The sequence below is a fragment of the Pongo pygmaeus genome, chromosome 4 (assembly GCF_028885625.2).
Source record: "Pongo pygmaeus isolate AG05252 chromosome 4, NHGRI_mPonPyg2-v2.0_pri, whole genome shotgun sequence".
Lineage (NCBI taxonomy): Eukaryota > Metazoa > Chordata > Mammalia > Primates > Hominidae > Pongo > Pongo pygmaeus.
Window position 1 is genome coordinate 117,502,330 of NC_072377.2, and position 23,397 is coordinate 117,525,726.

The window sequence follows — 23,397 nt, forward strand, 5'->3', positions numbered from 1 at the left end:
ATGATTTTCTTAATAATTTTCTTTCCTCCAGCTTACTTTAGGACTACAGTATATAATACATGTATCATATAAAATGTGTTAATTGATTTATGTTATCAGTAAGGCTTCTGGTCAACAGTAGGCTATCAGCAACTACGTTTTTGAGGAGTCTAAAGTTATGCACAGCCTGGGTGACATGGCAAAATCCCATCTCTACAGAAAACACAAAAATTAGCCGGACGTCTTGGCATGTGCCTCTAGTCCCAGCTACTTGGGAGGCTGAGGTGGGAGGATCACTTGAGCCCAGCGGGTAGAGGCTGCAGACTGCATTACTGTACTCCAGCCTGCAAAACGGAATTCTACTGCAGGGGTAGGGGCAGGTTGGTGTTTCTATGCCAGCATGGTTTAAGGGTCAACTGTATTTTGATAGTGTGATCTGTAATAATGTTGTATGTAGATATGATTTACTGAAGAATTAAACTTTCTCCTTTTAAAATAATTACAGAATATTCCAAAACACATACCTTAATGTAAATATCCTGTAATATAGAAATAGAGGAAGTTGAGGCAGAAGAGAAAAAAATATCCCTGGGAATTAGAAAAATAAAATCTCAGTACTACATTTCCCCTTTTGCCACTAGCAAGCCTTCTTCAGGCCTCAGTTTCTTTATCAGTCATGCAAATTGTTAGGACAAGATATCGCTTAAGTCAAATATATGCTTAATAGCACCACCCAACAGAAGCATTTCCTTTGTCTGATTCCATGTTTGCCAAGCAATTTTCTGGTCATAATCTGACTGCCAAGCAGTATTTCAATAGGAAATAAGTGTCAGCATTCCAATCTCCTTGCAGTTATATTTGTTATAAATCAATAAATTGATATTAAAGTTCATAAAAATAAAGTCTGATTCTAAATAGTTGAAGGAAATGGGTCCATGTGACAGTGGAAAGTAGTTTTCAGTTTTTCTAATTCAAAACCCACCCATATTCTACATCATCAGCATCCATCAATACTGAACCATCAATCAAGAGAAAGCGATTTTCAAATCATTCTTGGCCAGTGTCCATGCCACTCATTTTTTTAAACCATTCCTTTTTAGGGGGAAATGAATTCACATACTCTGAAGATGTCAAAAAAATAATTACAGTGTATTTTTATGGTACCTAATAATTACTTTTGATTACAGAAAATGACACAATTTGAAAGTTTGGGAATATACACAGGCTTCAAAGGCGGGAAGCCAAAGGAGAGGCATCTGATGATGGATCACTCTGCCCTCTTCTGAAAATACCTTCTTTAACTGGCTTTCAGAACACAACTTTCCAGGCCTTTTCTTTGCTAATTCCTTCTCTTCCCTACATCTCCCCCTGCCTACCCCACCCTCCACCCCCACAAAATACGAAAAGAATAAGAAAGTAAAACAAATTCAGGCCTGTGTTCAAAACTCTCCAGGGAGATCCAGATACTCTTCCAGGGCTTATGAAGCCCTAGGTGATCTGGCCAGAGCTGTTTTCTTGGACCTCATCTCCTTCCACTCTCCCCCTGCTCACTCTGCTCCCAATCATTGCTGCCTTGCTACTCCTGAAACATAGCAAGAGTGCCCTGGGCTCTGCACCTTGGCCCTCATTCTTCCTTTCTGCCTGAAATGATTGTCCCCCATCTTCACATGGCTGTGTCCCTCATTTCACAGACTCCCACAGTGAAGTCTTCCCTGATCACTCAAACAGCATCCCTCCCCATTTCATTCCCTGAGAGTTTTTTCTTTACAGCACATATCACCACTGAACATTTGTGTATTGTCTATGTATCTGTGTAGGATGCATAGAACAGGGACTACATCAGTTTTGTTTGTTGCTGTATCCCCAGTCTTACAATAGCATCTGACATGTAGAAGGCACACAATATTTGTTGACTGAATATGTGAACGGTTACAAGATAATAAATTACAGTCAAAATGACCAAACTAAATTCCATCGAATGGGTACTTCAACCAAAATAGAAAAGGAGTTAATCCAACACATCTGTCACAGTAAAATGGCAACTGGGATTTGGTCCAAACAGCAACTTCAAAGTCTGTTGATATCCTATCTACCACATATTGACTAGGTGCTGGCAATATAGTGATCAACTTTACTCTGTCTCTGCCTTCAAAGACCTCATGGTCTCCCCAAGGAGGCCAACTTGTAAGTATTCTGAACACAGATAAGGGAAGGAACAACTAACCTGGAGACACCGGTGGCCGCTGGGAGAAGAGCAAGAAGACTCTAAGAGTGCTGTGTGTTCTATGTACAAGTTCACACAACCCATAGGAAAACAGGAACAAGGAATTACTCCCATTCTCACCACATAACCAGTCAGAGGCCTCCAATCCTTTTCTAATTGCAAGGCAATCTTTTCCCTAGTTGGCATTCTTCCTTTGACAACTGCTTCAGTATTTCTCACAACCCCAGCTGAAGTTAACTGACATGCGCACACACATTGAGGTTTCATAAAACTTTCTGTTCTCAAATAATCACACACCATAGAGTTTGGTTTAAGATGCATTTCCACCTCTGGCCCCATAAGTCCTACGCGCGTTCCAGGCACTGATCAAATCTCATGACAAGGGATCTGCTCAAAATATTCCACCAACCAAAACATCAGGTAACCTTCACCATACAAATTTCCCAGTTCAATAGGCTTTTTTATTGCTTATTTACAAAGTTAACAAACTCAACATACGGTTTTTTGTATGGCAATTGGAATTAATAGCTGCTAATTACGGATTTTTTTCCCTAAAAGACTTTCTCAACGTTTAAGGTCTTTGCTGAAATTAAGAAATATCTTGAAAGATTCATACATGAAAAGTGCTTTACAACCTTATTCACTCCTGTGGCAATGAAAACCCTTGAAAAGGTTTCCTCTTTCCTCTCTGTACTGATTTTGGCTGTTTCTAGTCAACAAGAGAAAAAGGACATTTGCTAGAAAGACAGGGTATCTCTGTAGTTCCAGTAAATATTTACTCTATAAATTGAACTTCTGTTTATCTGTGTAATCCACATTACTTAGTTTTTTCTTTTTTTCACCCCCAAAAGTGAAAGATATCACTGTTGGGAATCCGGGCAGATATATGGGGGGAGGAAAGAGGGTTCAAAAAAATAATTACATACAATTTATCTCTGCTATGACATCCCCTCACCAATGTAAATAATCCAAGTCCTAACTAGTATCTATCAATTCTTGTTGTCTTCTTTGGCTTGTCTGATTTTATAACCTTGCCAACACAAACCCCTCTCTCAGAATCTAGAGATGGCTTAAAATATAATTTTCATTTTCTGTAATTTGATTCCCTGTATCAAAAACTAACTTTGAAATCTGCAACAACTTCTTTTTTTTGAGGCAGCCTCGCTCTGTCGCCCAGGCTGGAGTGCAGCGGTGTGATCTCAGCTCACTGCAACCTCCACCTCCTGGGTTCAAGCGATTCTCTGCTCAGCCTCCCAAGTAGCTGGGATTACAAGTGCCCGCCACCATGCCCAGCTAACTTTTGTATTTTTAGTAGAGACGGAGTTTCACCATCTTGGCCAGGCTGGTCTTGAACTCCTGACCTCGTGATCCACCTGCCTCAGCCTCCCAAAGTGCTGGGATTACAGGCATGAGCCACCACGCCCAGCCCATCAACAGCTTCTTAATTTTGCTATAAATGCAGGTTTGATCTTCCAATTGCAGCCCCACCTGGGAGAAAGCCTTCCTCATGACTTGCATTGGGTAAATCAGCTAGGCAGCTATTACAACCGCACACTTGACTTTATTTCCTGAGTATCACCATGACATTCCCTACTCTAGATAAGTGTGCCCACTCACTCAGGGTTCTGGCATCTCCAATTGGTAGCAACTACCTCTAAGGTGCTTCCTTAAGATAAGAAGTCTTGGGACTTAAAAGCTTCCCAGTTGGTCAAAGTACTTCCTCAGAATCAAGCTTCTCTCCCTGCTTCCAGGTCTGTGGCCATCCCAGTTCTCATCACCTACCTGGTCTTTGAGTAACTTCTCTGTTCATATCACATGTTCTCCTTTTTCTTGTCTTCCACCTGGCTCCAGCCAAACGAACCATCTCTGTGGCTTGATCTACTTCACCTTATCCACCGCGTTTGACTCAGGACCTCAACGTCATGTTCAGCATGTGCTTCTGCAAGACCTGGCTGTCAGCCACTGCCTTGCCATGCAGCCCTGGCCACTAACTTCGCTGGGCCCCTTTGGCTTTCTCCCCAAGCCTTGGCACTCTGCAGCCCCACAGTGATTTGGCCAACTGTAGAAGGAACTTAAAGCCCTGCCTGCAGGGGTGGGAAAGCCCTAATTCTTAAGATATTTAAAGCTTTATTCTTCTCTTTCTGGCACCTCAAATATCGTAACATCAATCTCTGAGATGCCTCTGAATACACAGGTAGTGGGTCACAGGTTGTAATATTCCACCTTCCTTGCAGCGAAAAAAAAAATAGAAGCCTCCCTCCCAACCCGCACTGAATGAGGATCACAACTATTTCTTATCGACGAATCTGCTTTTAGGGCTCTGGAAAGTCAATGCTTTGAATTCCTCCACCACTTGGAGGCTATGGCAGTGACTATATCCCTTTACTCTAATCGTATCATTTCATTTTTATCAAAATATCTGGGTATTGCATAGGGATTACAATACAAATCAAGTTAAACAGGCTTATTAAATACAATACTCCCTCCTTGGAACATGTGATCAAAAGCTGAAGCAGTAACAGAAGCTAATGAAAGGAATTAATGTACACATGGATTCCTCTGTGTGTGCTCTGGAGAAAGACTACCTGGGCACAAATCTTGACTCCACCTTTTACAGTCTGTGTAGTTTCGATATGCTTTTCCCCCTTCTTATGCCATAATTTCTACACCTGTAACATGGACATAACAAAAGGCACCTCAGAGTTTTAGACAACCATGTCAATATCTGAGAAGTGCTTAGAAAATGTGATTCAGAGTTATTACAAACCACAAAATGAATAGCTATAAAGCAAAACAAAACAAAAAACTAAAAACCATTGCCAGGCACTGCGAATTAAGAAGTCAGGGTTTTAAGGTCGGTGCAGTGGTTCATGTCTGTAATCCCAGCACTTTGGGAGGCTGAGGTAGGTGGATCACAAGGTCAGGAGCTGGAGACCAGCCTGACCAACATGGTGAAACTCTGCCTCTACTAAAAATACAAAAATTAGCTGGGAGTGGTGGCACGTGCCTGTAATCCCAGCTACTCAGGAGACTGAGGCAGGAGAATTGCTTGAACCCGGGAGGCAGGTTGCAGTCAGCCAAGATTGCGCCACTGCACTCTAGCCTGGGTAACAGAGCGAGGATCCATCTCAAAAAAAAAAAAAAAAAAAAAAAAAAAGAAAAGAAAAGGAAAGAAAAAAGAGAGAAATCAGAGTTTTGGACAAGGCTCTGTCATTTTGTGGCTTCTGGAGTGGGTTTAAATTGGTTGCAAATTCTTTGTGACACCCCTCTTGGAGAGGTGTTTTCTACTTACTTCTTTAACCTTAATCTAGGTTGGGAAAACAGCTGTTTTGACCAACAGAACACACAGAAATGATCCTGCGCCCGTTTCAGTTCCATATTTTAAGAGAACAGGCACCTTTACCTCCTCTTTCTCGGAACTCAGCTGCCATGCTGAGAGGAAGCCCAAGCCACATAGGGATGCCCATGTTGAAGAAAATTGAGCTGATCTCCCAATTCACAGGCAACATTAGTTTTCCATTCATATGATTAAGCCATCTTGGAAGTAGATCCTCTTGCTCTAGTCACTGACACAAGTCCTCCACCTGAACTCTGCCCAAACTGCAAATCCATGAGTAAATAAGATGGTTATTTTCAGCCTCTAAATTTTGGAGCAGTTTGTTGGATTCTGCACCAGGTCTTGACCCTGCTCTTCTTACGCTTATGCTAATGCTATGGCTAAGACAGACATTCAACAGCTCATTACAATGAAGTGTGATTTTCTAAAGACAGAGGAGTATAAAGAGGCAAAAAAGGGTGTGTGAATACTAGGTGATCTTTCAGGCCCCTTCCAATGCTGATATTTTATAATTAATTTGATGATGAAGAACAGCACGGCTGCGAGATGGCCACTTGGAGATAGTCACAAAAGATAATCTAGGTAGAGAACAACTTTCTTCTATACAATTCTCCTTCTTAATTAGAGCATCAATGAAGAGGTGGCATTTCAGGAGTTACTCAACACGCAAATGGTGAAAGCATGGAGAGTTGCCTCTGTGGCCTAATTCAGAAGTGGAATGATCTGATACAAAATGCTTTGAAAGAAGATCTAAGAAGAAAGTAAGGGAAATATGATTTCCAGGGGCATCCAATGTTTCCAAGTAATTAGTGATGCAGAATTTTGTCTGTCCATTGTTTAAATAATGTTTAAAAGGCAAAGAGTTTAAGTTGATTGCTTTGTACAAATTCTTTGAGTAAGAATATTTTTTCATCTCCAGAGGTTATGACTGCCAAGGGACAAATTTTTTAAAAATAAATTTTTATTTTTGTACATAAATAGGCAACTGTCTACCAGACAACAAGATCAAGCAGACAACTACTCTGCAAGAAGGAGTAAAGTCAAGTTTTACCCTAATATTGCTAAACCTTACGATATCTTCCTTCCAGGTACCTGGGATTGTTTAACAAGATTAAACTACATACTGGCCCCACAAATTTAACCAAGACCAATACAGCTAACTGCTGATCTAAAAGTCACCACCACGAAGAATATGCCAGAGCTGTCCCTTGACAGATTTCGGGAGAATTTAATGCTGCTTAAAGTGTGGCCATTCGGCTTCTTGATCATGGGGGAGAGAGGGTGAATTCAAACATTTAATTTCTGCAATGCTTTTGATTTGCCTGATGTTGAAGTCCTTCCTTAATCTCAATTAAAAAAAAAATCCCTTCAAATCTTTATGACAGGAACAGCTATAGCCAAGAAAAAAGAACAAATCACTAGCTTATCCGTCTACATTTTCCTTTTGTATTTCTGTTGTTATTGCTATGAATTCCTTTGCTTTCAAAAAAACGTTCAGACTTGACATAAGGCATTTATGGTCAATAAATACATAAAAATATGTTTGTTCATAGAGGCAATTTTACTATCTGCTGTAATCAACTCAGGACCTTAAATGGCTATTGTTCAAACTAAAGATACAAAAGGAACACACTCATGAATTTCCTGTTTTCCATCTTGAAGTACTCACACATGCAAAACACCTCATGCCCAATGCCCATCCCTAGGTCTCCTAATTGTGTATCCCTCACACACAAATCCCTCCTATCTCCCTAGTATCCAAGCATTCCTGGAGTACTAGGCGCAGAGGCCAACACCTCAGTGGTTGACCAAAGCTTGCTGCTGTCACTAACAGGATCAGCAGATTACAACCAGAAACTGATTAAACTCACTCTCTAGTTCAGGATGTTACAGAGTCAGTGTCAACATTACTGTCAAAGAGTCAATGACTCCTATGGCTAGGGGACCCTTACAGAAGGAGTAAGCCCGCAAGCCAACACCAATGGGAGCCATTTTGTTTATGATACCCAGGATAACGGCAGGTCTTTTCAGAGTTCTTCCTGCCCCTGAAATGCCTAGTAAACATCAGGCTGAATCTGACCCCACAGTGACCTCTAGACAGCATTGAGGCTCCTGGGCAATTAGAAATATGGCACTAAAGGGGCCCTGAGGGGTTTTACTAGCTCTGCTTCCAGGTGAGGAGGAGGACTCAACCGTCAAAAGTGAATGGCAACTTTGCCCTACAAGATATTAAGCAAAAACTAGTGTTTAAGAGAAAAATGACAGGGAATAGAAACTCTACACCAAAGATCTAATGTGAGAAATACAAACGAATTGTATTTGAATCTATGGATACTGCTCTGTGGATATTAGAAAAATGGTAAATACTAAAGTTATTGCCCATGTTAAATTGAACTGAGATTTAGGGTCCACAAGGTATGAACCACACACTCTCTTGCCTTACAAATTATCTTTACACATATTCTAATTTAAAATATGTACAAGCCGAGGTAGGCGGATTCCTTTAGGCCAGGAGTTTGAGACTAGCCTGGCCAACACAGCAAAACCTCATCTCTACTAAAAAATATAAAAAAATTAGCTGGGCGTGGTGGCACATGCCCATAATCCCAGCTACTCGGGAGACTGAGGTAAGAGAATCGCTTGAACCCGGGAGGCAGAGGTTGCAGTGAGCCGAGATTGCACCACTGCACTCCAGCACGGGTGACAGAGTGAGACTCTGTCTCCAAAAATAAATAAATAAAAATTTTAAAAATATGTGCAAAAAGTAAAAATAACTACCATTCAACCTGCAGGATAACTAACATTGATTGGAAAGAGGTACAACTAAATCATGGAATCTAAAACTGGCTCGAAAGAAAGCAAAAAATGAATGAGCAGACACCGATGAGAAGAAAAGAACATCTGGTAAAGGATATAGTTGAGGAAGGAACTTATTTCCTTAGGAACAATATTATGTCATATACTGGTCAAATAGTTTTCCAGCCAATGCAGGGACTACAAAGCACTCTCAACTCTTTCATTTGCCTACAAGCTTTATAGGGATTACTTAAGGAGTGGATACAACTAGGCAAAAAAATGGGTAATTTTATGTGGCACCTGAGTGTCATATTCTCTGCTCACCCAATGTGCTCAAGGACGTGCCAATAGGACTAAAGTTAATTCACATCTCTTCCTTCACTCAGGGTTCTAGCCCCCCTCCTCCTAAGTCTGCGATTCATTTAAACAAAGGTTACTGGACAGCACTCTGCTGCATAGAAACATTGTGAAGGGCCTGGCAAAGAGTCTCTGCAAAAGAAATGCCTTCAGTTTTGGGGTTTTCAATGACCTAAGAAGATCACCAAAGGCTTCTCCTGAAACAGGGTTAGTGATGGAGCAGGGCCCTGGGTTCTAGTTCAGATTTGAGACCGTTAATTATAAAATTGACAAAAGTCACTTAAATCTTCATGCCTCCTCCTTCACCTCCCATTTTTAAGTTCTCACTCTCAGCATTTCTTGAGTCTTCTACATCACAGGGGCAACAGCCATAAGGATTAGCAAATGCTCTACTTCATTCAGCCAGCACCTCAAAATGCTATTTCAAACCGGAGCAGGAACAGCACAGCAGCAGCTTGACACTTAGGAGCACCAGGAAGGGCCCAATAGCATTCACCAGCCCGATGGCAGACCTCCTAGGTTTCCCCCAACCCCATTTAATCCCCCCTCTTTCCCATCACCAGGTGTTCCCTCACACATAGCCCCCCCCCCGCCCCAGGGACTCCATCCCTTCATTTTTCCCTTCACCATTGGTAGTCTGACATCACCATTATCTGCCTTCCGGCTGCTTTTACACTGTTTTCCTTTTCTTCCTCTTTCTTCAGCCATACTCAAGAAACACGGACTACTTATGCTACTTTTGCCCCCATAAATGGCTCAGTGATGGTACCAAGAGGGAAACCCACAGACACCAAGCCTCTAGCTGTAGACACCAAGCACATAGAATTCCTCTTCTTTTCAGCACCCAGTTCTACGGGCTTCTCATCACCCCTTTTCAGGTATTCAAAGCTTTAAGGAATGTGCCCGAAGCATCCCCAAAGTCATGAAAAAAGATGGCTTTGGGCATCTTACCGCTCACATATTTGCATAGTGTTTGATGTAGCTTTAATTTCAAAGCTGGTCTCAAACACTCAAGTGGATAGGTTACAGTGGGAGCCCAGGAATTGCAAATGCGCCTGCCTCAAAGACTCAGGAGTCCAGACCCGGTCAGGAAATAAAGTTCTAAAGCGGCTTTGAAGTGCTGCCTCCCCAGACCCCTCCCCAGCGCGGGTCATTCATCTCAGCCTAGGGAAGAGACCACCTTGCCTGAACGTAGCCAAACGCATCGCACGTGGGAGCCAAGTGGGAGATGAAATAATCCAGTGCGTCCTCCTCACCACCACCACCCCCACCAAATTAGTTACCGTCGGCTTAAACTCATCGGGAATGTCCGTGTATTTTACCGATCAGGGAAATAAAATGGTGTATATAAATTAGCGGAAGCGGGTGGGAAGCAACACGGGATGCAGACTGTCGTGAGTAAAACGCCTCGCGGCTTGGTGAGAGGTTGTTTCTTTTTTAAGCCACTCATTTCAGACTGAAATATCAAGCCAGTTCAGGTCATTTCCTGAGTAGCACTACAAGTTAAAACAAGATCCAGAAAATCTTTTAATCTTCAATTGCGCTGCCTCCAGACTGCGAGCACAGGGGGATAGCGTGTAGGGCTGCGGGGAGGTCGAGGGGAGGGGGATTTGTGGAAAAGCAAACGCCCGAGAAACCCTAGCTCCCGACCTCAGCTGTTTCTTACCTCACTCAGCTCGGCCGAGGAGTCGTTTCCATATTTCATGGCAACTCCAGAATTCATGATGCACTTTTCAGAGCTGGGCTCTCAGTCCCCCAGGTCTCGGAGCTTAAGAGTTGGACTTCACAGGCTCAATATCCACTGCTTGGTCGTTTCTGCCACATTTTAGTCTAGACAGCCATTTTCACCCAGGACAGTTGCGAAGCGCAAACGGAGGATGCAGGCACTCTTAAAAGGAGCAGCCGTAGCTCGCGTTTCACGGACGAGCCATTGCTGCAGGAGGCTCGGTGGCGCGGCGCGCTCGCAGCTGCGGCAGCGGCAGAGCCCGCGCGGGGACCCTCCCGCGCGCACCCAGCGCCCCGTTCCGGGGCCGTACCACCCTGGGCGCCGCCTCGCCACTCCTACGGTGCCTCGCTGCCCCCCATTACCAGGATGGAGGGCACCTCCCAGCACGAGCTGACACCCTAGAGGGCACCGGCGAGCTCCCGAAAAAACTAGGGCGGTGGGGCGAGGAAGATCCGCGCCTCGGATTCCAGAGAAGGAAAGAAAGCTGGAGGGAGCCGGAGCGGAGCTGCACTTCACGCCGAAGTTTCCCCTTTGAATCGTTTGGAGTTGTAAGTGGTTTCTGATTGAACACAGCTGTCTAGCTGCTGGCCACGGGGTGCGCGGAGGAGGCGGGGCTAGAGGGAGAAAAGGGTGGGGGCGAATAGCCTGGAGGCCGAGCAGAGGAGACCGTGCTGGGAGAGTAGAGCAGGCATCCTTCCAGTTCTCTGCAATAGTAATTAAGGACCCGAGTCCAGGAGGGGGAGAAGAAACAGGAAAAGCCACCTGAATAATCGTGCAGGAAATTAAAAAAAGAAAAAAAAAACTTCCCTCATAGGAGCCGCTTTCCATGATTTAATAAGGTCAAGACAAACCTAAACACTGTACATCAGACAGCGCGGTGCACTTCTCACGGAACAGTAAGATTTTACAAGGGTGCAGGGCAGTCATTTTCCCTGATCAGTCTAAAGTCAACGCTACGAGTGTAAATCCACTGTCAAACTCCCTCTGTCTGTCACTGGGGCAGAATACATTTTCTGCATGTCCATAATGAAGATAGAGGCCTCATCCCTTGAAAGATGTCGATAGGCTCCCCAACCCCCATCCCTTTAAAGATGTCAGATAGGCTCCCCAACCCCCATCCCTTGAAAGATGTCAGATAGGCTCCCCAACCCCCCAGACCTTCCTTAATTGAGCGGAGGTAGATTTGTATTTATGGAGTGTGGAGTATGATTAAGAAAAGATTCAAGGGGCTGTTATACCCAGTCCACCCCTGGGATCTGAGCTCCCCTTCAACTTTTGAGTTCCCCAGGTAAAACATCCTGTGTCTATTGGGAGAGAGATGAGATGGGGGAAGAGGGGAACTAGGATTTTTCTCTCCACAAAGTTAAAGTTCCAATGAATTTGAGATGCACAGAAAAATGTTCTGATTCTTCAAAACAGTAGGTCTGCGAGATTGCTTAAGAGACCTCATCAGTCTCTTTCTACACAATGGGGACAAAATGTTTCCATCCCCAATAACAGAACTTGGCATATCCTGAAGCCTTCTGTGAAAAAGCCATTGTATTGAAAACTTCCATGGTCTTTTTAAAAAATCATGTTTATTTTGCTCTTTAAGAAGGGGCAGAGTGCAACTATTTGCATGTAACGTTTTACCCAGCCCCCTTCTTGTTGAGTCCATTCATTGCCTGATGGAGGTGCTGCTGGGATTAGGAAGAGTTTGCTGCTCTTTCTAGAGCACTGCGTCCCAAGTTCTTGGGCACTGCCAAACTAGAGCACATTCTGCATGGGGAGGAGATGGGAAGCTACATTATTTAATTTATCTTTTCATTGAAATCTGTTGAAAACTGCATGCTTGAAGCTGGAAACGGTGGTGTATACATAACTATGAAGAAGATTCAAGCACTGCCCCTGCCCTGAAGGTGTTTATCGTCTTGTAAAACATGAACAGAAATGACAATTCTAGATAGAAAATGATACTTGCCATAAACACAGTACAAATGAGGAGCGACTGCAGTTCAGAGGAGGGAAATATGATTTTGGCTGGACAGGGTCTGGAGAGAAGACTCTGTGAAGGAATCTTAGAAGAGGCAGCATGTGAGTTGACCTGTGAAGAATGGCTGAGCCCAGCAGAGATGGGAAGTAAGGGGAAAGCGTTCCAGGCCACTGTGAGAGAAAGTATGGATGGAGACTGGAATGTGCAGAGTGGGCATAGGGATCACAGGCATTCCATTCTGCAGCATAAGCTGGGTGAGAAAGGGAGGTTGGTGTCAGATAGTGAACAGTTTTAAGTGCCATGTTAAAGAAACGGGCCTTCTCAATAGGCAATGGAGAGCCACTAAAGGTTTTTTAGCATAGAAATAACGGAGATCAGAGCTGTGCTTTAAGATATTCCAGTAGATTTAAATCACACTCATGAGTTACTAATATGAACTCAAATAGGCTAGTGTTGAATGTGATTCTGGTGTTTAAAGATACGTATTTTTCATACGACTCCACCCCTAAAACCAAGCAGATGACTTCATCTGGTGTTCAACCAAAAGAAAAGTAATCTGTTCCAAAAGTGGAGGAAAAATTAGCAGTGTTGAACTTACTGAGAAGCAGTGTCTGTAGATTCTACTTTATAGACAATATAAGGCATTTTCAAGGGTAATGTTGATTGTATGAGATTTTCTTCATAAACAACGACTTGAATACTTCAATACTTATACCTCACATAAGATTGAACTCCACCACAATCTGGCAGCAGCAGATGTAGTAGGTTGAAAGTGGGAAATGAACATGCCAATTGTACTATCAAGACAGTTCAGCAAGAGGTTGAAAGGGCCTGGATTAAGAAGGGACGGCTGGCATGGTGGCTCATGCCTGTAATCCCAGCATTTGGGAGGCTGAGGCGGGCAGATCACTTGAGGTCAGGAATTCAAGACCAGCCTCGCCAACATGGTAAAACCCTGTCTCTACTAGGATCATGAGGTCAAGAGTTTGAGACCAGGCTGGCCAACATGGTGATACCCTGTCTCTACTAAAAATACAAAAAATTAGCTGGGCGTGGTGGCAGGTGCCCATAATCCCAGCTACTCTGGAGGCTGAGTAGGAGAATCGCTTGAACCTGGGAGGTGGAGGTTGCAGTGAGCCGAGACCGCACCACTGCACTCCAGCCTGGGCAACAGAGTGAGACACTGTCTCAAAAAAAAAAAAAAGGACAATGGAAGTAGACAGGAGGGAACAGACAGAAAGAAAGTAGATGGAAATTGTGGAGAAAAGAGGAGAGCTTAAAAACGACTTGCAGATCTAGAACTTGGCTGATTGGGGTTAAGGTAATGTCCTCAACAAAATTAGGAATTCCAGAGAATAAATAGCTTTGGGAGGAAATTAGGTTTCTGGTATCATGAGTTTGAGGTGGCATCAGGATATTCAAATGGAGATGTTCAGCAGGAGCTTGAAATGGAACTACAGAGATAAGTCAGGGTTGAGCTGAAGATGGAGGTTCGAGGTTATCTCTGTTAGAATAATAAATAAAACCGTGAAATCAGGTAAATTGGCCTAGGAAGAGAGGACAGTGAAAAGAAAAGTGGTCTAAGGATACTACCTTAAGAAAGGTTGTTTTGTTTTGTTTTTATGGAGGCCAAAGAATAAAAGAGGAAATGATAGAGAAGGTCAATTATGGAAATGGGAAGATAACCAGGAGACCTCTGCATCTGGGAGTCTAAGGAAGATGCCCAAGGCAGAAGGAGGAGCAGCATCAATATTATATGCTACAGAGGGTAGAGAAGCCTACTGACTGATAAGGTCATTTCAAAGACATTACTGTCCTTCAAAGATAGATTCCTATAAAGCTGAGAAGAAAGAAGGCAGATAAATTACCATAGGGAGTGAGGAGAAACTGGGGGTAGTGACCACGCACAATTCTTTCCATAAATTTGATGGTGACAGGAAAATGGGAGATGAGACTATCTTTTGGAGTAGATAAGCAATGTTGAATAGAGATTACAATGGGTGTATCTGTAGGCTGGAGCTAAGGGAAACCAGGAGATGGAGCAAAGTTCCTAAAAAGGGAGAAAAGGGGAGCAGGTGTCAAAGACAAAAACTATGAGATTAGCTTTGGAGTAGGCTTGGAGAGGAGGGGATGCTGATACTTCTTCCTAGGAGAACAGAAACAAGAGAACTAGAGAGTGTATAGTGTAGGGAAGACAAGAATTCAGAGATATAATAACTAATACTTATTTGATGAGTAAACTAACTTCCTCTTTGAAATTGTGAAGGGGAAACGAAGACTAATGATAATTTGTAATCAGATTCTGACTCAAGGAAAGTTAGACAGAGAAATGCCTGTCAATGCAAGGGAATAAGTAGTTGTGATCCCCACTCCTGAAATTGTTCAAGTATAGGTGGGACATGCTGAACCCCATTGCATGTAAAGAGTAGGGCTTCCAGGCCGGGTGCAGTGGCTCACGCCTGTAATCCCAGCTCTTTGGGAGGCCGACACAGGCGGATCACGAGGTCACGAGTTCGAGACCAGCCTGACCAACATGGTGAAACCCCCGTCTCTATTAAAAATACAAAAATTAGCTGGGTGTGGTGGCACATGCCTGTAATCCCAGCTACTCAGGAGGCTGAGGCAGGAGAATCACTTGAACCCGGGAGGCGGAGGTTGCAGTGAGCTGAGCCGAGATCACGCCACTGTACTCCAGCCTGGGCAACACAGTGAGACTCCATCTCAAAAAAAAAAAAAAAAGAACAGAGTAGGGCTTCTTGCATTGAGGGGGAGTCTAGATTGGTTTTCTTATAATCTAAAATTCCATGAAATGATTTTTTTTGGTGGTAATTTAAATGTCTTACTTTTTTTTCACCTCATTGTCTTGGATCTCTGCTATCAAGAAAGCTAAGATACTGCTTTGAACAAGAATGCAACTGGGTCAATATTATAAGAATGTTAGAAACATACAGAACAACTCATCATGTCTTCTCAACACACCAAAGAATAAAGCCCCAGGTAGGTTTCAGGCTATAAGAAAAAGGTTTCACAATTAGAGCTTGCCAGGGTTTACCAAGTGTATAACTCTACATGACTACAAATCCTGTTATACTGTAGCTGCCTTAACATCATCTCTCCAAGAAAGCTTCTCCAAGTCCTACTGCTTCAGCAGGGATTGAGCTCCTATGGAGAGGTGTGGGCAGGAGGTGGCAGGGGAATTTATCAAGATGAGGGAGCAGGTCTGGGAGAAGGAGGAAAACCTGCTTTGCAATCAGGCAAAGCCTGGTGCTTGGGTTCCTCTCCTTCCTGAGGCCTTGTCTTCTCTAAAGCCCAGTCTCTTCTAATCTGGTCCCTGGGATGAGAAGAGGCAGCAGTGGTCTTGGGAACATTTCTGGGTAAGTGGAACTGCCGTGGGCATGACTGGATGAGGCTGTGCACCAACACCATGCTGTGGGCACACTGGCATCACCTTTTCTGCTGTTAGGGCAGTCTGGCCTCTCTGTGTGTGGCTGCCGACTTCAGTGAATCTCTACATGGCAGAAACTCTATTCTGGGTCTGGTCTGTACCCTCTACTGGTGATAAACATCAGGTTAACTGAAGCAATCCTGAGAAAAAACCCTGAACCTCTAGCACTAGGGAAACTGAAAACCTTGAGACTAGTTGGCCTGGTCCACTGTCTCTACCCCTGGGGTGCCCCAGCCATCCTTGCCTACCCCAGCAGTCCCCTGTGCTGAGGAAGCCTGTCCTCCAGCCCACAAGAGTACCCAAACTCTAAAATTGTCCCCTTCTCCATTGACTCTCTCAAGCTAAACAAAACTCTGATAACCTCAGATTTTAGGTTGAAAGCAGTCTGGTTAAACTAATTCACACACACGTGAATAATCTTCTCAACCATGCCCAGAGTGTTTACATTGTAAAAGGAGAATGCTTTGAAATAATTCTTAAATTGGTGGGATTTCCTGAAGAAAGTGAATTTTGAGGGCATAGGGGGATTTCAGAACCCTATGGAGACTCAGGAAATCCCAGTCCTTTGAGTCCTTGAGGATCATAAAAATTAGGGAGCCCTCAAAGTACATACTCCAAAGAATTTCCTGCCCTAAATCTATAAGCTCACCCCACTCTCCCACCCCTGTGACTCCAGAAATGCTCTTCCTATCCAAACTCCTGTGGCCTTCTGATCAATTACAGGACCACCTCCTCTCTCAGGTCCTGGGTTGGGAGCCTCTCACCAGCCTCAATGGCCTGCCCCATAACGGACATCATTTGCTCAAGGAACTACAACACAAAGAACTCAGGAAGCATTGCAATGAATGATCCATATCCTCATCTCTATGTCCTCAGAGAAAAACATGGACAACCTGCAAGGAATTCTGTAGTTACCTAGCTCATCCCTGCATCCCATTCATATAGATGAGGATACGTAGGGTCGGCAAGTTTGTGGTGTTCATTCAGAAAAAGTAAAGCACCCACTGTATGCCAGATATTGTCCTGCATGTGCCCTGGGATTCAGTGGTGTATGGGATGGAAAAGATCCCTGCTTTCACAGAGCTAGCACTCTTGATGGGAAATGATTAATAAGCACATTTAAAAAGACAGTTACAGACCGGGCACGGTGGCTCACACCTGTAATCCCACCACTTTGGGAGGCCACGGCGGGTGGGTCACCTGAGGTCGGGAGTTCAAGACCAGCCTGACCAACATGGAGAAACCCCATCTCTACTAAAAATACAAAATTAGCCAGGTGTGGTGGTGCATGCCTGTAATCCCAGCTACTTGGGAGGCTGAGGCAGGAGAATTGTTTGAACACGGGAGGCGGAGGTTGCGGCGAGCCGAGATCACGCCATTGCACCCCAGCCTGGGCAACAAGAGCAAAACTCCATCTCAAACAAAAGAAAAGAAAAAAAGATAGTAATAGGGCAACAAGAGTGAAACTCTATCTCAAAGAAAAGAAAAGAAAAAAAGATAGTTGTAGTTTGTGTTGGATGCTATAAAGGGATTAAACAGGAGCTACGATAGGGGAGAGTAGGCCAATTAAGTGAAGAGGTCAGAGAAGGCCTCTATGCAGAGATGACATTTCAGCATGTAGGTAAAGAAGCAGCCAACTAGGCAAAAAGTGAGGGAAGTGTAGACAGGCAGAGGGAACAGTAAGGGCAAAAAGCCTAGGGAAACAAAAGGCTTGATCTTTTCAATACATTTTAATAAACTTCAAGTTTTTATTTAATTGAAGTTTAAGCTCATTCTAATAGTTTACTAGCAGTGATAGAACATGATGAAAAAGATCATGTCAGAGCCAAATCGTGCAGGCTATGTATAGACTACACATTTCACTGTGTGCATGAAGATGCCACAGGAAGACTTTCTGCAGGGCAAAGACATGATCCAGTTTACATTTTTAAAAAGGTAAATCTATGTCTTCACAAGCTTTACCACTAGGTAACCTAAAAAGTAAAAACCAAGGACAGTTCCTCCCTCATACAAGTATCGCTGCTAATAAATTAAGAATTGACAAAAATCCCTGTTTTGCAACCCTTAATGAATTAATAGATTTAAGTATTTAGCATAATGGCTATTAACATTACAAAAGGACATACAGCCAGACACATGATTTCTGATGGAAGAAAACATTACCACCTACAGAGCCACCTTAGCAGTTTTTACATGAAGAAATGTTACATTAACCACAAAAAAACCCCTATATAACTCTACTAGACAAAATAATGTGGTTTCTTCATCAAATAAAATGCAAAGGGAAAAAGGGAAGTAAGCAAGTGAGAAATCACCGAAAGAAAAACTCTGCATATTAAAAGAGACTCAAAGACATATCGACCAATGGCAATATGTGGACTTTATTGAGATCTTGATTCAAACAAAGTAACTATAAAAAATTATGAATTGTGAAAATTACATATTTATACAGTATTCAGAAATATACTTTTTGGATATTTCATGATGTTAAGAAATTATTAATATTTTTAGATGTGTTAATGGTCTTGTGGTTACATTTAAAGAAAAAGATCTTATCCTGTATTTTAGAGATATATTAAAATATTTAGGGGTAAAATGACATGATGTCTGGAATTCATGTCAAAGTACTAGAGGAGGTGGGAAGATAGATGGGCTTATTGATGAAACAAACTGTAATGATGAATTGATAACTGTTATAGCTCAGTGATAGGTATGTGGGAATTCATGCTACTCTCTGTCCAAGTGTATGTGTACAAATCTTCAAAATCAACAAGTTAAAGAAAGATAATTATTCCCTCTGTGTAAAAACTGGGTTGAAGTGCCATAAAAGTAAGGCAAGGAAATCTGTTAAAGGCTATTGCAGTGGTCCAGGTAAGGGATGTTTGTGGCTTAGAACTCGGTGAAATCAATGGAGATGGTAAGAAATGAACTTGAGATGTATTTTTTAGGTAAAACTGACCAGGATTCAGTGAATGACTGGATACAGGTAATGAGAGAAAGATAGGAATCAAGGATGACTACCAGTTTTTGGGCTGGTGGGGGGAAGGACCAGGTTTGGCAGAGGAAATCAAGTGTTCCATGTTGGATGTGTTAAATCTGAGATTCCTATTTGACATCTAAGGGGATGTCAATAGCAGTTGCATATATGCATCTTGGATTCATGAGAGACTCCAGCACATGGTGATGATTTGGAACTTACTGGCATATAGATTATAGTTGATGTTGAAGGTCATCAGAGCATATGAGGTCACCAAGGGAGAGAGTGGGTAATAATGCAGTCCCAGGACTTATCCTTGAGATCCTTAATTCTTTCAGGTTGGATAGAAATTACCTTCCACCAAAACCAACTTTAATTGCAGCTTACAGATTTCTGTAAATAAAATCATAAGAAAGAACATCCAGAGAAGAACAGAAAAACTGAAAACTGTGTCATGTTTTAAGAAGGACGGTGGTAACCTGTGTGGGATGCTGCTGAGAGTTTAAGAAAGCTGACAATGAAGAAGTGTCATCTGGCTTTGGAGATTACTAGGGACCTTGAGAGAATCAATCTCATTAAGTGGTGGTGATAGAAATTAGACGAGTGTGGACTGAATGGTGTGTAGGAAGTGAAAACACTGAGAGAGCATATGGAGATAACTTTTTTTTTTTTTTTTTTTTTTTTTGAGACAGAGTCTCACTCTGTCGCCCAGGCAATGGCGCAATCTCGGCTCACTGCAACCCCCGCCTCCCAGGTTCAAGTGATTCCCCTGCCTCAGCCTCCCAAGTAGCTGGGATTACAGGCGCCAGCCACCATGCCCAGCTAATTTGTTTGTATTTTTAGTAGAGACAGGGTTTCACCATGTTGGCCAGGCTGGTCTCGAACTCCTGACCTCAGGTGATCCACCCGCCTCAGCCTCCCAATGTGCTAGGTTTTCAGGCTTGAGCCACCACGCTGGCCTGGAGGTAACTTTTGGGAAGTATGTTGCCCAAAGCCTTACTACTAGTAAACTATAAGAATGAGATCTTGAACCAAAGTCTCTACTTGTACTTCTGAGCTTTTCTTCCTTTACTATGTCCCTTCAGTCAAGCTAGTAGAAGCACCTCGGCAAGGATTAGAGAATCTGGGCTGTTAGCATGGCTGACCCCTCCTGAAACTGCTCACTGAAGTCTGTCCCATCATGGCCAGGTCTTCACCTTATTGTTCATGAAGTCATCCACACTGCTTTAGACCCAGTGACTTACTACTAAAAAATAGTTGGGATGCAGGAGGTAATTTGGTTAGTCTATGTTTAAAACTGGCTAAGAAAAGAAGTGCTTGAAGACTATTTCCAGATTACATCTCACATACAGAAAAAACAAACAAAAACCCAACCTTCTCCAACTGCAAATATAACTCAAGCAAAGAAAGCACCCCTGTGGTGTTTGTCTGTCTCATTAGTTACATTTACAGACTGCTTCACACACCCAGCCTAGGCATCCTAATAACCCACAGTCATTTGGCATCAACATCTCTGACATTATCAGTGGGGATTTGATAATGATTTGAGATTCACTACTTTATGCAAGCATCATGTGATGCATCAAAAACCCCTTCACTGTCTGATAAGATATTTTTGAGCCTAAAACTTAGTATCTGTGTCATTGTCAATATTCAGAGTATCTTTCAAAAATTTTTGCTCATTTCTTTTACAAATTTCTTTAAACTATATCACATTTTCTATGGAAAGGAAAATTAATCAGTGGAGATTAGAGATTTGGAAATCCAAGGAAGTTAAAAAAAAAGTTTTAAGTCCTCCCAGGAGTACCTGCATATGGTCAATTTCCTGGAGAGGAAAACAAAAAAAGTATTTTAAATAGATGCATAAAAATAGATCTAGTAAAATTTGGAGAACATGCTTAAATTAAATGAATTCCAAATGCCTGCCACTGTTATTTCTGGAGTCGTTTGGGCTAAAACAGCATCATTCCATTACTGTCTCTTAGCTAGAATGTTACAGCAGCTACCCAAAAGGGGCAAAAAAAAAAAAAATCAGTATAATATGATGCCTCATATACTTAATAATAAAGGAGTCAGTTAACCTGGTATTGTATCAAGCTGAGGGGTGAAGGAAGGTCTGAGGCACAGGCTGGGAAAGCCACCTTCCTAGCCTTTGAGTTCATGAAGTGCCCATTGATGGACTGCTATGGTAGGGATTTCCTACAGGGACATGCTGAGGCATGAAGCATGGGCTCCTGCCTACTTTGATAAGTCAGCTTCCCTCTCCCAGCCACCCTCAGTTGTTTTGCATGATTATCACATGAGCTCAAACTTCCCCTTCTAAGCAAATCCTCTTAAATTGGCATCTCCAGCCACTCTTACCTGTGTTCCAGTTAATATTCTTTATGTGACAACCAGACACTCTTGCTAAGTCCTGTCATCACTATAAAATCGTGTTTAAAACAGAATTTGTCACCTTCCACCAAAAACCAACTTTAATTGCAGCTTACAAATTTGTGTAAATGGAATCATAGTTTCCAGTCTAATAAGTTTGGAGTCATTTTCAGTTCCCCTTCCTTCATCTTCTCTTCCAGTCATGTAGTCCTTTCGTCCCCACTTGCTCTCCACTTTTACAGCTTAGCAGCACCTTTCCCAGGCCTTGTCACCTTACATTTCCGTTACTATTGCTTAATGATATGACTCCAAAGCATTCCATATACTCTAGCCCAGCGATTTTTCTCCAAAGTAGTTTTCCATAATGTCATTCTACAAGTTATATTTTATGTTTTATTAATGGATAATTCACATATCATAAAATTTACCTTTTAACATAATTTAGTGGTTTTTAGTATATTCACAGAGTTGTGTAGCCATCACTACTATCTTATTTAGAACATTTTCATCACCCCCAAACGAAACTCATACTCATTAGCAGTCACTCTGTATGTATCCCTCCTCCAGCCCTGGCAAACACAAGTCTACTTTGTGTCTCTGGATTTACCTATTCTGGACACTCCATATAAACAAAGTAAGGCAATATGTGGCTTTTTGTATACGGCTTCTTTCACTTAGCCTGTTTTCAAGTTTTATCCATGTTGTATATGTATTAATGGTTCATTCCTTTTTATTGTCAAATAATATTCCATTGTATGGGTTTACCATATTTTGTTTATCCATTCATCAACTGATGAATATTTTTGTTGTTTCCATTTTTCAACTATTATGAATAATGTTGCTATGAACATTTGTGAGCAAGTTTTTAATATGGACATATGTTTTCAATTCTCTCGGGTATATACCTAAGAATGGAATTGCTTGGTAATAGGGCAATTTTATCTTTAAGATTTTAAGGAACTACCAAATTACTATATTTTCCAAGATGGCTGCACCATTTCACATTCCCACCAGCCATGTATGAGGGTTTCAATTTCTCTACATCTTTGCCAACACTTACTGTCTTTATTCTTGCTATGTGGCTTTGATTTGCATTACCCTAAAGATTGATAATGTTGAACATCTTTTCATGTGTTTGTAGGCCATTTGTATATCTTCTCTGGAGAAATGTTTATTCAAATCCTTTGCCCATTTTTAAATTGGGTTGTCTTTTTATTGTTTAATTTTAAGAGTTCTTTATATACTCTGGAGATTAGACCTTTAGCAGATATAAATTTGCAAATATTCTCTCCCATTTTGTGAGCTGTCTTTTCCCTTTCTTGGTAGAGTCCTTTGAAACATCAAAATTTTAATTTAATGAAGTCCAATTTATCTATTTTTTCTTTTATTGCTTATGCTTTTGGTGCCATATTTAATAAATGATTGCCTAATGCAAGGTCACAAAGATTTACTCCTATTATTTTTCTCTAATAATTTTTTTAGTTTTAGCCCTTATGTTGAGGTTAATGATCCATTTTTTGTTAATTTTTTTATCATGTGATATAAAAGTCCAACTTCATTCTTCTCATTGTTATCCAGTTGTCCCAACATTTTTATTGAAAAAAAAAAAGTATTCTTTCCTCCCACTGAATAACTTTTGTACCCTTGTCAAAAACCAATTAGCCATAAATATAAAGATTTATTTCCGAACTCTCAATTCTATTCCATTTATTTGTATGCCCATCCTTATGCTAATACTACACATCTTGGTTATTGGAGTTTCATACAAAGATTTAAAATCAGAACATGTGTTGAGTCCTCCAACTTTGTTCTTCTTCAGGGTTGCTTGGGTTCTTCTGAGTCCCTTGCATCTCAAAGAATTTTAGGATCAGCTTGTTATTGTGCCAAGTAGCCAGATGAAATTTTGATAGGCATGCACTGAGTCTGTAGATCAGTTTGGGAATATCGACATTTTAATAATATTAGGTCTTCCAATCCATTAACATAGGTGTCTTTTCATTTACTTAAGTTTGCTTTGATTCTTTTCAATGGCATTTTGTGGTTTTCCATGTATAAATCGTGTACTTCTCTTGTTAAATTTATTCCTAAGTATTTTATTCTTTTTTAATCTATTGTAAATGAAATGTTTTTCTTAATTACATTTTTAGATTGTTTATGAATGTACAGAATTGCAGTTGACTTTTGCACATTGATCTTGTATCTTGCAATCTT

At 41.8% G+C, this 23,397-nt stretch overlaps 1 protein-coding gene across 2 annotated transcripts in view; it reads right to left on the minus strand.

The window, feature by feature from the left end:
• Window positions 1–23,397, minus strand: part of MCC (MCC regulator of WNT signaling pathway) — a 478,671-nt gene that overhangs the window by 276,528 nt on the left and 178,746 nt on the right. The window contains exon 1 of one of the 2 annotated variants that reach the window (XM_054488737.2): window positions 10,360–10,980. The exons of the other annotated variant lie outside the window; for it this stretch is intronic. Coding sequence (XP_054344712.1) covers window positions 10,360–10,416 — 57 coding nt within the window. The 5' untranslated portion in view covers window positions 10,417–10,980. Of the gene's footprint in view, window positions 1–10,359; window positions 10,981–23,397 lie in introns of those variants that run through there. 2 annotated transcript variants of the gene reach the window in all.